This window comes from Castanea sativa, chromosome 8, assembly GCF_040712315.1.
Source record: "Castanea sativa cultivar Marrone di Chiusa Pesio chromosome 8, ASM4071231v1".
Classification (NCBI taxonomy): Eukaryota; Viridiplantae; Streptophyta; class Magnoliopsida; order Fagales; family Fagaceae; genus Castanea; species Castanea sativa.
In genome coordinates, this window is record NC_134020.1 from 33231184 (window position 1) to 33251154 (window position 19971).

At 34.0% G+C, this 19971-nt stretch overlaps 1 protein-coding gene across 1 annotated transcript; it reads right to left on the reverse strand.

Moving 5' to 3' along the window:
- Positions 1 to 5529: 5529 nt before the first annotated feature.
- On the reverse strand, positions 5530 to 12007 carry LOC142606601 (26S proteasome regulatory subunit 6B homolog). The gene is made up of 6 exons (XM_075777918.1): positions 11429 to 12007; positions 9572 to 9802; positions 9053 to 9211; positions 8423 to 8575; positions 7937 to 8020; positions 5530 to 5947 (listed from the first exon to the last, which is right to left on the reverse strand). The coding sequence occupies exons 1-6, from the start codon at positions 11924 to 11926 to the stop codon at positions 5813 to 5815; spliced, it is 1260 nt and encodes a 419-aa protein (XP_075634033.1). The 5' UTR covers positions 11927 to 12007; the 3' UTR covers positions 5530 to 5812.
- Positions 12008 to 19971: the final 7964 nt, after the last annotated feature.

Genomic DNA, 19971 nt, shown 5'->3' on the forward strand with positions numbered 1-19971 from the left:
TAGACCTCACCATCCATAATTGTAATATATCTCGGGAGGAAGTAATATAAGTCATCATCGGCTTGTGTCCGAGGAGAATATTTCTTTCATATTCATATAAACAGTTCCTTATTGATACCATTGTGGTCTAAGCCCATCATTTTTATGTTATCTAAACATCATAAAACCTATATTACAAGCCCATTCTCTACAAATTCTATTGTAAAAAGGCATTTCAAGCCCATCTCCTTCAAACTGTAGGTTCGGGCTCGAATTGTGTCCTTACACATATTTTTTATTACCACTTTCTATTAATCATTTTACCGCATATAATATGTTTTCTGCGTACACAACAATGATGGCTTTAAGATTTTTTTCCAGGATAGTCGTTAAGAAACTTAAATTATACAAAATCTAGTAAAAATTTAACTTCATATATTGAGGGGGAAAAAAAAAAACTCAAATACATAAAGTCTTACAATTTCTTTTTATAAAATTCTTATTTTGAAATAGTTACATGATAATCTTTTTATCAATGTTGCAAGCTACATCTTTTTCAAAATTTTAGTTAAATACATTATCCCTAATTTTAATAGTGTATACTTTATACAATTAATTGAATACAATTTTCAAATATTTTCCAAACTCTCTCAATTTCTTTCAATTATGTTACAATTTTGTTATGGTATCAGAGCTCGAGCTCTGACAACTCCAATGGTGTCAAATTCTAATTTAGTTTGCTAATACTAATTCTAATTCAACTTTCTATTATTGTCTTCTTACCCCAATAGAAGATCATAATAGTAATTTCTTCCTTCATCATGGTGAGACACCTAAACCAATATTAGTTTCACAGAGTCTGACTGAAAACAACTATCCGACTTGGGCAAGAGCCATGAAAATGGGGTTAGATGCTAAATGCAAGCACAGGTGGCATGAATTTCAAATCTTCCGCCTTCCTAAATCCTTGAATTTTGAAAGTAAAGCTTTAGAGAGCAAGATGAGTCAGTTAAATCAAATTACATAAATTTTGGCCAGATTAGAACCCATCTATTAACTGGCACATGTCTAATTTGGTTGGCATCAAAGGTTGTCAAAGGTTTTCTTAGAATTGGTTTAACACATTTTGTTGTTTAAAGATACAATCTAAAATGTGTCATTTTATGATAATTTACTTTTTTGTACTGAAAAAATTAGTTTCTTCCAATATCTCAATAGTGGTCGTTGCATAACAATTCTTTGCAAAGCCATCAATTTGATATTTGTGTGTTTTTAGCAAATTTAGCCTCAATTATTTGCAAAGTCATCAATTTGAAATTTGTGTATTTTTAACAAATTTAGCCTCAATTGAATTGATTTCTTTGTACTAATACCACAATGATCATCCCAAAGTCATGAAATATTAACCATGTTATTGGCATATTTTATGCCTTTCATGCAAAATATGGCCATATAATCATGAAGATTTTTCATATGTATAGAGTATTTCAAATATAAAATAAAAAGTTTTAAAAACTTATAAATTATAAATGGAGTTGTTTTTGTCGAGTACCTCAATTTAGTTTCAAACAGATTCAAATCAAACCCTACTCAACTTTGCAATCCGCAATAATAGGGCCTAGTCTAAGGCCAACTTAACACATTTTGGATCTTCTCTTATTTTCAAACATTAATTGAATAATATTTATGTTTTGGTAGTTTTTTTTCATTTAAAAATATATTTTACTTGCCTTTTGAGATGCAAGATTACTACTACTTTTTTTTTTTTAATTTAAGCTAATTAAAAATTTAAGTTCCGCTAAGATTCCTGTAGGGACCTAAAAAAACTGGTCACCTAGGCCCACTTAAATAGTGGCTAGATCCGTTTAACAATGGCCCAAAATAATGAATTTATAAGAGAGGGAAACAAACAACAAAAGGAGGACTCCGCCCAAAGAGGAAAATAAGTGAGGAAAGGCAAATATCATTAATGGGATGAACCACTTATTCCATACAAGCTAGCCCGAGGAGGCCACATTTACATAAGAAGTGTTACTATTCACTCCCTTTTTCTCAGTGCTCTTCTTGTTTCTTCTTTATCTCTTGGTCCTTCTCCCTTTCTCTGGAAACCCTCCTCTTTCTTATATACTCCTTCACCCTTTGCATCCTAACCTCCCATCTTTACCTCACAAACCTCTCTTCATGACACTTGTCCCTTTTTGTATCTAAAGAATGTGGTAGAAGTAATCTACTTAGCTGTGACTTACACTATTCAAGTCACTTCCTCATCAATGCAGCCAATAAAGCTATTGTCCACCATTTAATGCGAAGGCAACAAGCTACTCCAAAATGGAAACTTCCCCTACTATCACTGATTCTCTCTCATCAAACCCCTCTTCCACCTGGAATGCCTCAGAGTCCTTTGTCTCATCCCTTTCTCTCCTTGGGCGACTTTTCTTCTCGGGTCCATGATATCCCCACTCCAGTATTGAAACTCCTTAACTTTGTCCTTGTTCCTCGAGCACCCTTAATTCCCTTTTCAATTGGTAATCTTGCTAATCCACTTAATATTTCTTGTAACATAATCGATCTTAAATAGGATTTTATCAATTTTAATTTTGGATAACTTCTTGTTGCAGACACAAATGTAAAATGTATTATTAGTTAATATTTTATAAGCAATTGCATGCATTAGAAAAAGGAAGAGTAAAAATAAATCTAAACATTTTTATATAATTTAATACATTAATTTGATAAGTCTAGCATTTTTATATAATTGAATACATTAATTAGACTATTTTTATTTATTTATAAACATATTTTAAAACTTTAAATTCTAAAAATAAATCTAAACAATATATATCAAGATAAATATTATGTTTGAGATTATCACTATCTCTCTTAACAATGTTGGATTTTAGTTATTGAACCAATATATTTAAGTAGTGAATTTGTCCAGAAAATTATTAATTCTAATTTTATTTTTTTGTAGTGAGAGAAAGGAAGAGTAAACTTTTTAAAAGATTGAAATTTTTTACTCTTAAATTACTGTAAACATAGTAAAACGTATTAATAAAATCATGGTTATTAAGATCAAGATCCTACATAAAATCATAAGAGGTAATTGGGATCATAGAGCGTAAAATCCTATCTGATGATGCTATAAATGGTCGTCAGTCATAAACCTTGTCTAGGCTCTGGACAAGGTGATGTTCCTTACAAATATGAGAGAGAAAAGCACCGAAGTGATGTTAGTCAATGGTTCTCCAATAGTGATGTTAGTCAATGGTTCTCCAATGAATAAGTCAGTAAGCTTCTCAATATCTCTTAGAGAATTAGAATGTAATTCTGTGCATTTTGGTGTGTGTACCTTTCTTCTAGTGCTTGATGGCTTATTTATAGCTTTAGTGCAGCTATTAGGAGCCTTATTATGAGTGTGACCATTGGGGGCCTCATTATGGCTCTCCTGGCTGTTTGAGTAACATACATTTGAGCTTATATGGAGACTTAATTAGCTCATGATTGCCTTTTCTAACCGTTGAAGCTCATTGGTTACGAAGCCATTTATTGTCGTGTAATTAATGCTATATAGTTGTCCAATCTATGGACAACCCCACATTTTTAGTACTAGTCACTACCTATTTTCATATTTAAAGCAAAAAACACATTAGTAATAATTTTGTATATTGGATAATCACATAAATTATGAATTTATCCATAAAAGGAACAAAGATTTGCATCAATATGATGTAATTTGTATGCATACATCACTACATCTTTACTAACACAACAAATATATTTAAATTTTAATATGAAGTATTCAAAAAGTTCAATAAATGGTTAATTAATAACTAAGTACCAAAATATTTATTAATACATGAAAAAGATTTTCCAAGTTCAAAATCCAAAATAATTTAGTAAATAAAAAATAGCTAACTACAATATGAATTCGAAAAGCAAGATAAATATTACGGTGAAGTGACAATTTAATTGTAAAAAAATAAAAGGAAAATAACATTAAGTAAAAATGAATAAGTTCTTATGGCACAATCACTATATATATATTTTTTTCTTTTTTTTTATCTCTCCTCAATAGAAAGAGGGGATGATACATAGCGTGACATACCTGATTGTTAGGCCAATGAGACGTACATAAGTCAACATAGCTTCATGTATATGTTCTTTAGAGCTAAGTAAAATAAAATGATATAATGATGAGCCAAGGGGGGGCTCACTAAACTATCGAAAAATGGCTTTTGGCCTCGAATCTCTTGAAAGTGTTATATTAGAGGTTTGAGCTTTAGGGTCCGTTTGGTTGGAGGGAAAAAAGGGAGAGAGGGTGGAAAATAGGAAGAGGAAAATAGGGTGAACAATGATGTTTTTCACTGTCTGGTTGAGAAAAGAAAATAAGAGAGACAGAAAATAGGAGAGAAAATTTTCCCTCCTAGGCCCACTTTTTTTATTCTCCCAAATTGAGAGGAAAATGAAAAGGAGATAGTACTCACAAATCTATTTTACACAAATACTTATTATTAATTTACACGAATACTCTCACCTACCCTCACTTTACCTGATGACTTTTGCCTCTTCTCATTTATCACTTTCTTCTCACAGCACAGCAGCTATCAACAACGTCAGGTTCTCTTTTCTTTTCTTTTCTTCTCTTTTTTGTTTTTATTTTTTTGCCTTGTTTAATCAGCACAGAAACGTCTCATGCATGTCTCATGCAGGTGAAGAAAGTTTGATTATTGGTTGAATGGTAATTTATAATAATGTAAATAATAATATAAATTTATATGTATGATGTGATAAATTTTATATTATTTAATAAGTATAAATAAATCTATTTCTTACATATTATGTAATAAGGGTATAATAATTAATTTATATAAATTACATTTTTCATCTTCTTCTTTTTTCTCTCAAACCAAACAAAAGAATTTTGTACCCTTCAACCAAACACACAAGAAGGAAAACTAAATATTTTCTATCCTCCCATAATTTTTCATCCTTCCCACTTTTCCATTCCTCCAACCAAACAAACCCTTAGAGTTTTTGAATATTCGGTATTTTTTAGGTTTAAATGTGGGTTTTTTTTAATATAAAATTTTCATTTGATATATGGTAAATTTGGGACTTCAATACAATCCTACAAAATTTACAATCCTAAATGTTTGTAAAACCGTATGATCCAAATTGCAGTTTTAACTACCATAAATAGAATGCACAAGATTCAAAAAGAGTATAATTTTTTAAAAAATAGTTTTATTCATTAAATTATTATACCTAAAATTTTTTAAAAAAATTACACTATTAAACAAATAGACAATACATTCTATTAATGTCTTAGCCCGTAGAAGAGTTCTTTCTTTTTCTTTTTTTTACTAGGTGAGGGGCCTTACTTTTATTATTATTATTATTATTATTATTATTATTATTATTATTATTATTATTATTTTGCAATACTGTAAAATAAATAGATATAATACATTCAATTTTAGAGTCTTTTTTTCGATTTGGAGGCATAAATCATTGCCTAAATAGCCTAATTATTATTATTTTGCAATACTATAAAATAAATAGATATAATACATTCAATTTTAGAGTGGCCTCAATAGCATAATTGTTGAGTAACCCTGGTTCCTCCCCCACAGACTGCTCTAAAATGCCTTTTAGAAAGCCATCGATTAAGTACAAACAATTTAGCAACACATGGCTATAACCGTTCAACAAAGTTCATCAGAAAAACATATAACTAGTTGTGGATGATAATTAGAATTCTGTCAAGATGGGACACATCAAGGTCATAAACATTTAACAACTGAACTCTCAAATTTGCTTCCATCTCTCGTCCTCATTTGTAAAATTCAAAGTCTGTATCTGGCTTCTTCACATTCGTTCTGTATCCCTTCTCAAAATCCTTTGGCAGAATGACATACCTATTCTTGCGAACTGCATGCATTCCTGCTTCTTGACAAATAGCCGCAATCTGTGAACATCCAGCACGCATTAGGAAAACATCACAAGACAACTTGTTATTGTTGTGTCAGGAAACAGCAACCCCACAGAATTTTCATAATTGAAGCTGTGAATTATGTCCTTGAGGAGTTTAAAATCTTTCTGGTCTGGCTACAAAATTGGGGTTATATCCTGATACTTAAGCTCATTTCCTTAGCATCCTAGATTTTGAAGAGGTATTGGGGCAACTTTCTGTGAGTGATTGCAGATCATTGGTTGAGAAAATCACTAGGAAAATCATCTCCTGGTGTGTTAAGCAATTGTCTTTTGATGAAAGGGTTGCTAATAAAATATGTGCCTTTTAGTTTGCAGGTTTATTGGAGCAGTTATTATCATATTATTATTTTTGGCTAACATGGGTGCCCAAAACTCTTTGAGCATCTAACTATGCCCCAAAGGGTATGTTTTTATCCTCCCTAAGAAAGTGCTCAAGGCTGTGGAGCAGTAAATTAATTCTCTCTTATGCTGTGGTGCTGATGGGATGTCTAATACTACTAACATAACTTGGATTGAGGTCATTGAGCCTAAAAAGTGGGTGGATTAGGTTTATGCAAAGCAGGGGAGTGGAAAAGGGTCGCTATGATGAGATTTAAATTGAAACTTTATGCTAGATCAGGGTTCATATGGGTTTGCTCTTATCTACTGAAGGGAAAATCCTTTTGGAAGATCTCTGTCCATCTGACAGCTCTTGGGGCTGAAGGAAGAGACTCCATTTGAGGAAAGTACCGATGCCACTACATCAAGATTCTCTATTTGCTAACATAGGGGATGCCTGTGGCATGACCAATGGCATACAGATGGTCCATTGCTGGACAATTCTAGTTACTGAATCATACATTATTTAGCAAGTAAATCTTTTGAGTAGTGTGGTTTCCTAGAACAATTACTAATCAGGCTTTGTGCATTGGTTTACTATCCAAAGCAGATTATCCAGCCAGATACATACTTGCAGCTTGGGGTTATCAGGGTGATCTGCTATATTCCCCGTGTAGGGGCAAGATTGAACCAAGCATTCATTTAGAATCTGATGTAGGATGCCTTGCAGAGAAAATGTCTGATGTAGAGAACAATTGGGGATACAACTTTGAATTGGCTTGGGTGATAAAGAAAGCAAAAAGAGAAAAGTCTGCAACGGATCCTATGCAAGCTTGCCGGGTCTGGTGTTACATATCAAAGATGGATTGAGAGAAATTAGAGAGTTCATGGAGGTACGGTGTCTGTTAAAATTATGTGGTTAAATGATTAAATTTATCATATCTCAATATTTTAAGCTTTTGAGAAAATCGGAAATTTAATATGGTATCAAAGTATCAAATCCTAAGTTCGATCCTTGTCTCCTCCACTCTACCTCCCATTTAAATTCCCACATGTTGAGCCTCACCTATGAAAAGGAAGTTTCGGCCCACACGTGAGAGAGTGTTAGAATTGTATGGTTAAATGATTAAATTTACCATATTCCAATAGCTTAAGCTTTTGGAACAATTGGTAATTTAACAGTGTCAACTAAAGAGAAGGTGATCCAAGCAGTCATGTTTGCTGTTTGGGAAAAATGTTTTGGTGCAGAAATATTAAAAACACCAATCAGAACAAGGCTCAGTGTCGCATATGGAGGCTTCCTGATATCCTTTTTTGATCTAAGATCCAGATTTGCTTTTTAATCTGGTGGCGGTAGTACTGCTAGATGTGTGGGCTTAGTGGTTTTATGTGTGAGTAGTAAATCCTGTTCGCTGGTTGGTAGTTTTATTTGGTTTTCTTGAGTCTTGCTTGCATAAGCAACTTATATGATCTGGTTTCCCCTTAAAGGAAACTTCTATCATCCATTAAAAAAAAAAAAAAAACCTAATTGGAATCTAATTGCCTTTTCATTTTGTAAAAAAATTCAATTGGTTCTCATAAAGTGATATAAAAGCCATTCACACTACATTTGAGGCAAAATCGGAAAAAGGGAGAACAAACAAACCTCAGCAGCACTAATTTTGTCTGGCCGAGAAACATAGTCCTCCAGGTCCACCTCATCACCGAGGTTCATTTTAGCAGTGCACACCTGCAAAAACATAAGGCGGCTCAAACATTTTTAACTAGCTTAGAATGCCGAAAATCAACAAAACCAAGAATAACAAATAGGAGAATCGGTATTGATTAATGATAATTGTGGTGCCAGATTGCTATTAAAGATTAGGGTGGGTTTTTTTTGGGGTCTTTTAATGTCTCTGTGTGCCTTTTATTTTTGGGATGAGAAAGATCTAAAATTGAAAATAAAACAAAGCAAAACAAAGAATTACTATATTATCATTTGGGATAGCTTATTTTTATAAATTGAGCCCTAAAAAAAGAGGATTTAAAAAGCTATGCCTAAATAAGATGGTAACCAAGTCATAACAAGCATGCACTATGCATGGCAAAAGACTTCAGAAACACTACACCAATGCATGTGCACAAGGCTTACCTGGAAAACAAGCCTCTTTTGTCGTCTATCAGGCAAAGGGAACTCGATTTTTCGGTCAAGCCTCCCAGGACGAAGAAGTGCAGGATCCAATGTATCTGCTCGATTAGTTGCCATGATAACCTTAACATTCACTGTCTGATCAAACCCATCCATCTACAGCCAAAAATTCATAAAATTAAAACATAAGAGAAGCAAACAAGATTGGGAAACGCAAGTATGAGAACATAATGTTAAGTCTTTTTTTTTTTCTATTATTATTGGTAACTCATACATGCACTAGGTCTTGAAACAATGACCTCAACCTTCATCCCAGTGTTATTATTATTATTATTATTATTATTATTATTATTATTATTTTATGATGAGGAACCCTCAAGGTATGGGCCAGAGACTTTTGGGTTTACAGTTAGTCCAAGCACTCTCCCTTACTGCTAAGGCACCCCTGGTGGGGGCAACCTCCATCCCTTAATTATAGGTGGAGGACAAGCCATTTGAGCTAGAGCACATTAGCATAAATTTAAGCCATCTAAAGGCAAGTCCTCTCCAAACCCAAGTCAATGATATGCACATGAATTCCCTGCAGAACTTATGTAAGCGTCAATTCAACCAATCTCTCTCTCAAATTCATACCTGATTCAGGAGCTCCATGAGAATACGCTGAACTTCTCTATCAGCTCCAGTTTGAGCATCAAACCTAGCTGTAGCAATAGCATCAACCTCATCGATGAAGATGATTGCAGGAGCATTCTCTTTAGCCAGGCGAAAAACGTCACGTACCATACGTGGGCCCTAAAATGAGGAGAAAAAAGAAACAATGGTATCACTCAAAGGCCAAGTTATTGCAACAACAAAACACTCAACAGATGAACCTTTTATATCACTAAAACCACTTGCTTTTCCCAAAGTATTCACTATTCAGGACATCAGAATTTAGAAAACACCATCGCACAGGCCCAAAAAAAGATATCAGCACATTTACAAAACATGTGCTACAAGAAATGATGAAGTGAGATATTTGATCATGCAAGCTACTTCACATGATAAGATATATATATCATGAATGAGACGTCAAAATTTAATGCAGTGAAATATGTCTACGAAATTAGGGCACACAAACTAATTTGTATGGCAAACAATGTCAACGCATACCTCTCCAAGATACTTCTGAACAAATTCAGAGCCCACAACTCTAATGAAGGCAGCAGTTGTATGATTAGCAACAGCCTTGGCAAGCATAGTTTTGCCAGTTCCAGGGGGACCATAAAGCAAAACACCACGAGGAGGATCTATACCAATTTGTTTGTATAGCTCATGGTGAGTCAGGGGCAGCTCTACAGCCTCACGAATTTCCTGCTTCTGAATGTCACACCCTCCAATATCCTGATACAAACATTAAATTAGGAGTGGACAAGCACGCCAATGTTAAATTCCTATAAAAACAAACATATATGTAATGGTATGGTGATGTAGAGATAAGATGGCAAGATCGGTTGCGGATCATATTGTAGACTGGTGTATCATGTGCCGTAGTAATGGGGAGACGGTGGATCATTTGTTACTACATTGTGGTAAGACTTTTCGGTTGTGGAGTTTAGTGTTTAGATCTTTTGGGTTTTCTTGGGTCTTGCCAAGATCAGTTGCGGATATTCTATTTGGTTGGTGGAATTGGCCTGGAAAACATTTGTCTAGCATTTGGAATTTAGCTCCTTTATGCTTGATGTGGTGTCTTTGGAGGGAGCGAAGGAGGACTTTTGAGGACATGGAAAGTTTAGATGACCAGCTTTTGGCTTCTTTCAGTGGTTCTCTGTTTGACTGGTCTAGGGCTTGGGGACTCACCTCTAGTGATTCTCTCCCTATGTTCCTTAGCTCTCTCCTATGTATTTAGTATCTTTTCCTTTCTTTTTTCTTTTTTCTCTTTCTTTTCCCTTTGTATTTTTCTCTCTGCCCTATGTTTTTGTGCATAAGGTAGTGTTCTTCGATATATATCTTTATTATTCATCAAAAAAAAGATGGCAATCTAACAAATTTGGGATTTAAAAAGTTGTACCCAGTTAAATAAGCGAAACAAACTGCAAAATTAGCTTATCCAACACTACATAATAAATTGCAACAAAGTAATGCCATAATAGCCTTTAAATTTCAATCATAATGCTTAAGAGAGTTTTTTTTTTTTTTGGCTTTGGGGGAGGGAGGATGGATGAGGGCAATTTTTGTTGTATGGACTTCTATTTTCAAGTTTTAACACATGCTGAACACACTACTATTTTTAACTTATCTTTACTTTGGAATAACTCTTCCTTCATACAAGGATTGATATAAGCATATCAAATTCCTTGGAAAAGGACATTACATGGCTGGATTGCCAAATTATATCACTTAGTCCTTTCACAGCTAGTTACCAAACTAAAAAATAACAAAAGAAAAATGCTAAAGCTACTATAAATTTTACTACACTACAAAAAACTTACAAATTTATGTGACAGGCAAGAATATGATTGGCGCCACGTAAACACTTAAACGACATAATAAATGCACGTTTGAATTACTTTTTTTGTAATGGATGACAAGTCAGTTTATAAGTCGTATGTAGTAGTATCCTTCACATCACTCATAAACAAAAAAAATTAAACTTCAAAATCGCTTCTTCATCAAAACCCTAAATCCCAACAGGACCACACCCACACTATAATGCATTCATTGTCCCTATTAGAAGCATCAAATTAACAAACCCCCTAAATCAAATTAACCCTAAATTCTATTATGTAGTAAATTTTGTAGCATCCCTAAGCAAAATTGATTCTTCAACAAAACCCTAAATTCTAGCAGCACCACACCGACACTAAAATGCATTCAATGTCCCTATTAGAAGCATCAAATTAACAAACCCTAAATTCTATTGAATGTCGAAAAATAACAAACCCTAAAACCAAATCGCGCAGAGTAAAAAACTAAAAAAACAAAAAAAAAAAGCACAAAAATTTAGAATCAATTGGAGAAGTATCATACATTATAGGTAACATCAGGCTTCTCAGACTGGCTGAGGAGCGAGATACTGGAATCGGCTTCGGGCGGCAACACATCGACGAGGGCATTAGAGTGACGGTGCAAAGCAACCGAAGCCGAAGGCTTCAACAGCTCGCGGTTGATGGTGCTAAGGATCCGAACGTAGTAATTGGACCCGGTGGTTGACCCGACGATGCCGTTGTTCTGATCGACCATCTCCATGAACTGTCCAATCACGAGCGGCACCGATTGGATCCGCTTCACCTCTTCCTGAGCTCGCAGCAACTCTCGCTTCAGATTCTTCTGCTCGTCCTTCACGTACTCCTCCTGTATGTCGATGAATTCGATTTGTCTCTGCAGCGCTTTGAGTCGGCCGTAGAGGTCGTCGTCGTCGGAGGTTTGGTCGGCGAAGTTGCTTTGCAGGTCGGATCTTGTGGAAGGAACCGATGGTGGTAGCTCTGGGGTTGGCTTTGGGTCCATTACTAGGGCTGAAGCAGCCATTACTGGTAGGGGAGTCTGGTAGTTTTCGAGAGAGAAGAGAAGAGAAAGAAAAGAAGAAAAGAGAATGGAGTGAGAGGCAAGAAATCATGAAGCTGAAGGAGTATATATATTATATTGGTTAAAGATGTGTTCCATGCGGTGTCGTTTAAGGCGAAAGCTTTTTAATTTTCTAAAGGCACCATCTTAAGGTTTTTTTTTTTTTTTTTGGATGGGAGAACCGTATTAAATTCTATTACTATTATTATTAGTAATATTATTACTATTTGGGTGAATTTCACTAACATGCCTGAAGTTTGAGTTAATACTAATCGAGTTTAAGACTTTTTAAAATTGGTCAATTTGGGTCTTAAAGCTAACTTAGTCCATAAACAGTTAGGGATCAAATTGGCCAGTTTTTAAAAATTTTGAACTTGGTTGGCATTAGCCCAAAACTCAGGGTATATTAATGGAATTTATTTTTATTATTATATTATAAAAGAAAATTCCTATTTTTTTTTCCTAGGAAAACTGAGAGTATGCATCTAATATATATTTCAAGTGGTGATCCACTTTTTGCTATTGCCAAAAGATGCAAATAATAGTTTTTCTATTGAATAGTTATATATCCCTTTACAACAAGGCTTTCATATATATAGCCTTAGCAAGTCAGTTGGGTTTGAGAAATGTGATAGAGCAGTGAAGTGTAAGTGGAGGATTGATGTGTCATTAAGGGCCAAATTTTATTGTTGAACATTGCATAACAAAAGGCCGAAACTGAGAGTATATTTTGACTAACATTTTTCCCAATTTAAGAAGAAGAGGAAGGTCCAAGGTCTGAACCATCTACCCTCTATGCCTTATGGACATGGGCTAGGAGATTGGAGATACGTACCCAAGAAATTACAAAATATGGCCCATAATGTAAAAGCATGAGCTAGTCTATTTGCAAACCTAATTTACTTATAATTTTTAAAATTAATCTTCTAATATTTTGATCATGTGATCACTTAATCAAGAATCACATCTAAATTGACATTTTAATGACAAGGGGAATACATATCCCAACTAGGGGTGAGCAAGCACCGAACTGCACTGATCCTCTACCCTGAAACTGACTAAGTTGCATCACTCCACAAGCCGACTGACTGAACTAAAGTCGGCAATCAGAGAAGATAGATGATTTCGATGCCAGTGTGGTACTCCCATTGGAGCTGGATGGTGTATTCCGATGCTAACCAAATCTGCACCGAGATATAATTGTATGTATGTATGTATGTGTGTGTGTGTATATATATATATATATATATATAGAGAGAGAGAGAGAGAGAGAGAGAGAGAGAGAGAGAGAGAGAGAGAGAGAGTTGGAAAAACATGTACAAAGAGTTAGAAAGAATGAGACATACCGAGTTTTGTAACTTAGAGCTAAGTGGTGAGATAAGAATGGAATATAAGAGAGGGGTGTGGACTGAGGCTAGGGTTTTAATATTCATGGGCTTGTTTGGGTTTTGTTTTTTGGACTATAAGCTTAATTTTCTCTACTTAGTTTGGGTTAGGCTTGGGTTTGACCGTTGAAATCAAATTGCACCATTTTTCTCTACTTGAGATTTGGGTTGGGCTTAGGCTTGGGCTTGGGCTTCGGCTTTGGCCCTTAGGGTCCATATTTTTTTAAATATAGTAATCGACTTGGTCATTTAGGTGTTGACCAAACTATTTATCTCTCTCTCTCTCTCTCTCTCACAAACCCTAATACTAGTCGCCACCTGCTGCCATTTCTCTATTGAAATCTGGTTGTCTCTCCAATCTCCTTGAATCAGCTCTTTTTACCTAGGTATTGATCAAATTGTCAATGTACTAGCTAGCTCTTTTGAACTTTTGATTTTCTCTTTGAGATTTGTGGATGTGAGTTTTCAATCTATGGTTGTGAACATGTGGGTTTTGATTTGTGGGTATGTGGGTTTCAATCTATGGCTGTGAATGTGTAGGTTTCAATCTTTGAGTATTTGGGTTAGAAAAACCAACCACTTGAGCTGCCCTAATGCCCAAAAATTGTACGAATGAAGGTTGAAGAACCGAACTCTAACAATGATGATCAAAGATGGAGACGAGGTAACCGATCCCTATGGTGCAATTACAAATTTAAGCAATAACCATATCGACAGAATCGTGCACACCCCTAATCCCTACACTTTCCTTCTATGTACTTTTTTTTTTTTTAATTATTGAGAAGAAGATGAAGGCCCAAGGCCCAAACCATCTACCCTCTGGTACCTCTTTGCCTTAAGGACATGGGCTGGGTGAGTGGAGAGAGCTCCCAAGGCAATTACAAAATAGGGCCCATAATGTAAAAGAATGGGATAGTTTATATGCAAACCTAATTTACATATAATTTTTTAAAATTTTATTTTCTAAAATTTGACCATGCGATTGCTTAATCAAGAATCACATCTAAATTGAAATTTTAATTAAAAATTGAGTAGAGGGAAGGGGAATAGATATCCTTACCCTTACCCTCTATCTACTCCCTCTCCTCCATACATAGTGGAAAGGTGTTATGATGTCAAGAACTGTCCTAACAATAAATCATCTAATGGCTTCATGTTGTCTTGTAGTTATACAAGGAGATTGAGTGTGTGGCTAAGTCTATGAATAAGCGTTATTCTTGGTGTGGGCAGGAAGTGAATCAATCTTAGTTGAGTATTTTTGTATCAAAGAATGTTAGTCTAATTGTAAACAATATACATGCTAAATGGAGCTGTAGGAAAACATCCTTGGAATCAAAGTACTTCAGGGGCGAAGCCGCGTAATGGCTTGGGGGGGGGGGCGTGGCCCTTGCAAATAAATAAATAAATAAATAAAATCCATTAGAGTATGTATAAAAAATAATTGGGCCCCCCCAATGTTGGACATCCAGCCCCCCTATAACCCATATATCCACTGTTCTCCCAGGCCCCATCTGGAGTTTTAGGCCTTATGTGTACTCCAAATAAAATAAAATAAAAGCTGGCTCACTTACATTTAAATACTCAAGTCCAATTGTCCAAACACTAACAACAAAATTTCACTTTCTCTCCATCTCAAAAAACCCACCCACTGACCCACAGAATCCCTTTATTCCCTTGACTTCTTATTTTTTTTTTTTTTTTTTTTTTGCCTTCTTTGATACACTTTCTGACTTTCACTTGATCTCTTCCCACTCCGCTGCCTACCAGCCCCCAAAACTCAGCATTAATCCTTTGTCCTCACAGTTCGAAAAAAATAAAAATAAAAAATCTTAGTGAGTTCGGTGACTGCCTGGTGAGTTCGGTGTTTTCAGACTGTCACTTGCTATCAGGTAAAAAAAAAATGATTGAGACCCATTGGGTTTTTTAGTTTTTACTGTGAAAAAAATGTGATTTTCATATGGAAATTTGGTTAAAGTTGTGATTTTTTTGCTTAATTTTGTTATTGTAGGATGTGGTGAATAATTGGAAAATGCACATCAGTTGCTATCAGGCAAAAAAAAATGATTGAGACCCAATTGGCTTTTTTAGTTTTTACTGTGAAAAAAATGTGATTTTCATATGGAAATTTGGTTAAAGTTGTGATTTTTTTGCTTAATTTTGTTGATGTAGGCTATGGTGAATAATTTGGAAGATGCACATGAGTTGATTGATACATCGATTTCGACTTCATTGAAGGAAAGCAAGTCTGTTTACAATTTATATTAGTATAAGCTGTAACTAGTGGTGAGTTTTCTTCTCTTTAATTGATATTGTGGGTATTGTTAAATTGTTTGGTTTATGTTGTGTACCAATACTTGTGTGTTTAATTTTTGTTTTTATTTGAGGGGTTATTATTAATTAAAGTTGTATTAAAAATGGGTTGATTGTTTAAATTATAGTGGAATTTTTTTTATCTTGAGTATGAATAACATCCATATAACTAAGTAAAAAATTCAAAATAAAATTTTATTTTTTAAAGTTCTTTTTCAGGTTAATTTTTGAGTCATATTCTTAAAGCTAAAAGAATTATGAGCAAATGAAAAACAATTGATGTTTTTTTTAAGAATAAAGATGTTAGCAATTCAGAAATTAGGACACCTGTGGCTGTAGAAACAAATGTTAATATTTCAATGCCTAATGAACACCCCTCCAATGTTCAAGAATTCAATCTGAAAAGATAGATCGTGATCCAGGATCACGTAAACAAATATTTGAATTCCCTATCAACAAACAAGATGAAATCCAACGAGCTTATCTCAAAGAAGATCCATATCAACCTAAAAATATAGACTATCTATACAACAATGATACTCCTCGTCGTCGATTTCAACCTTCATAGTTTGATTCAAATTCACATAGGGATTGGTTGGAATACTCACCTTCAATGGATGTGATATATTGTCTACCTTACTACCTTTTTAGTAAGAAACCAATAGGTTGTCCCGGATCAGATGCATTCATTTCAATAGGTTTTAATAATTGGAAAAAAGTGAATGATGGAATGAATTGTCTTTTAATTCGTCATGTAGGGAAAGATCCAAACTTCCCACATAAAATTGCTATGAAATGTTGCGAGCATTTAAAGAATTGTTCACGACATATTGACAAGCTAATTGAGAAACAAACATCAAAAGAATTAGAGAATAATCGGTTGTGACTCAAAACCTCAATAGAGCGTGCTCGATGACTAGCATTCCAAGTTTGTGCTTTTAGAGGTCATTACGAAAGCCTTGATTCAAAAAATAGAGGTACTTTTTATTGAATTGGATAAAATTCACATCAACTTTCAATGACAAAGTAGCTAGTGTTGTCTTGGAAAATGCCCTACAAAATGCCAAATATACATCACCCATAATTCAAAAGGAGATTTTGCATATTCTTGCTAGTAATGTGCGAAAGGCTATTCGTGAAGAAATTGGGAATGCAAAATTTTGCATTCTCGTTGATGAAGCCCGGGATGAGTCGAAAAGAGAGCAAATGACCATTATTTTAAGGTTTGTTGATAAAAATGGTTTCATTAAAGAGCGTTTCTTTCATGTTGTGCATGTTAGAGATACTACTGCATTAACCCTAAAGAAGGAAATATGTGCTGTCTTTTCTCGTTACGACCTTCACATTGAGAATATTCGAAGTCAAGGGTATGATGAAGCTAATAATATGTGTGGTGAATGGAATGGATTACAAGCTCTATTTCTTAAAGAATGTCCATATGTTTATTATGTACATTGTATGGCTCATACGTTGCAATTGGCTTTAGTTACAGCATCTAGAGAAGTAAAAGATGTTCATCAATTATTTGATCATTTGACTAATATTATCAATATTGTCGTTGGTTCTAGTAAGCATATTGATGAATTGCAATATGCTCATGGGGAATAAATTGAGTATATGATTTCTTCTAATGAAATTAAGACTAGAAGAGGAGCAAACCAAATTGGTACTTTGCAATGGGCTGGAGATACACGTTGGGGATCTCATTTTCAATCTATTTGTAGTTTGATAAAAATGTTTGATGCAACTTGCAAAGTTATCAATACTATCTCTGAGGAATGGGCTAATTATAAACAACATGGTGATGCCGAGTGAGCTTATCAGGTATTAATATCATTTGAATTTTTTTTTTAATTTTGCATATGATGAAAAAGATTATGAAAATTACTAATGTTTTTTGTCAAGCTTTGCAACAGCATTCTCAGGATCTTTTAAATGTCATGCATTTAGTTTCAACTACAAAATCACGTATTCAAAAGTTGAGAGATGATGGATGAGAGCCTTTACTTGCTAGTGTTACATCATTTTGTGGACAACATGAAATTGATATTCCTGATTTAAATGCTCATTACACTAAAGCTCGAGGTAAATACCGTCATCAAGATGAAGCTTTGACAACAATAGAACATTATTTAAGAATTGACATATTTACAGTTGTAATAGATTTTCAATTGCAAGAATTAAATAGTAGATTTTGTGAGCTTACAACAGATCTTCTCACTCTTAGTTTAGCATTAAATCCTAAGGATGCTTTTAGATCATTCAAAATTAGTGATATTTGCAATTTGGCTGAAAATTATTATCCTCAAGATTTCACTGAGCAGGAAATTTGTCATTTGAAGCATCAATTGCAACATTATGAGCTTGATGTGACAAAGCATCCAGATTTTCAAAATATGGGTACAATATCTGAGCTATGTAGGGGATTAGAAATTTCAGGGAAGTCTAAATTCTATCATTTAATTGATAGACTGATTCGTCTTGTGTTGACTCTTCCAGTTTCTACAGCAACTACAGAATGAGCTTTTTCAACTATGAAACTATTAAAAACAAGACTTCGCAATAGAATGGAGGATGAACTTTTGACAGATAATATGATAATTTATATAGAAAAGGAAATTGCCGAAAATTTCACCATGGAAATGATTATGGATGAATTCTATTCTATGAAAAATCATCGTCAGACATGATTTTGATGTGAAATATATATATTTTTTTTGTGTGGATATTTTTGTATATGTTTATAGTGAACTAGACAGTTTTTGTATGTTCATTAATGTTTAAGATATATCAAAATTGAAATTTCATATTCAATAGACTTGTGATTTATGTTTTTTATATCAATACTTCAAATCGGCCCCCTTGTAAAAATTCCTGGCTACGCCCCTAAATACTTGTGTTACTTGCTATTTCTCACTAGGTGAAAATCATGCGACTTTGCTTTTCTAAATGGAAAACTTGAAGCAAGACTTAGTACCTAAAACATAATATGCTTGTCATGGGCAAGGAAAACTCCTCTAACTAGATATGTAGCTCAAGCTCTACCTGTGTAGTCAATGTCTATCTTTGAAGTTCCTAAGAAAGTTTGCAAATGAGTTCAACAAGGTATATGACATTGAAAAATTGGAAAGCATTACACAGTCCATCCAAAACTTGGCGGTCTAGGCTTCAAACACTTGAAAAAAAATGTGAATGATGCTCTTCCTGCTAAGGTAAGCTAATGATTATTAGACCTGATAAAATGTGTGTGAAAGTGTTATCTGCTAATTATGATTGGGCTAGAGTTAATTTAAAGATAATACTATAATAGGCATAAATCCATGTCTTGGATTTAGAGGAACGAGAAGATGCAGAAATTGAGAAAGCAATATGTTATTTGTTACAGTTTTACTAACGCAACATTTATCACAATCTGTTAAAATGGTAAAAGGTTAGCGGTATACAATCACTTTCACTTTTCACATAGAACCACCAAATTTTATTCACTGATCACTTTCACAAGGTGTGACAACAATTCTACCAAATAACCAATACATTGATAAGTGGCAAGATCCTTGGGTCCCATGGATGCAGTGTTCTAAACCAAGGCCTAAATCTTAGAGTTTGAAGAACAACCAATTGTAGTAGCTAGTAAGGTCTATCTCAAAAATTCCTATACCTTGGATCCCAAAGCGATATCAGGTTGATTCATAGTGTAATCGACCTATAAATTAGGTAGAACATCAAAGAATAAATGTAAATTATGGAAATGTAAACTACATGGAGAAGTTTTTTTTTTTTTTCTTTTCCTGAGAAGAAAACTACACGAGGGTTTGAAAATGCTTTTTACAGTGAATTGCTTCTGGTGTGTTGCCTCTGACAAGTATAATTGCAAGTCTGCAACATATTAAATTAGAAGATGGAGCCTGTGATATGTGTTGAATGGAAATAGAGATGGATTTTATTTTATATATCCCATGGCCATGAGGGTTGGATTTGGTTTAACGTGAGTAGGACTGTACATGAAATCACTCGAACCGCACCTAAACTGACCAAAATCGCTCACAAAAAAAAACTTTGCGATTCAATGTTAAAAAACCGCACAAAATCATACTGCACCTGAACTATGCATTTTCAACTAATTAAGTATATATTATATATTAAAATTGCACTACACCTACTAATATATAATTTTTATTTTAGATGTAATATATATATGTATAACATGTAGTAAATATATATTTAATAGATTTAGCATATATTAAATATATTTAGTATATATTTGTAATATATTTAATATATATATATATATATATATATATGAAAACTGATCAA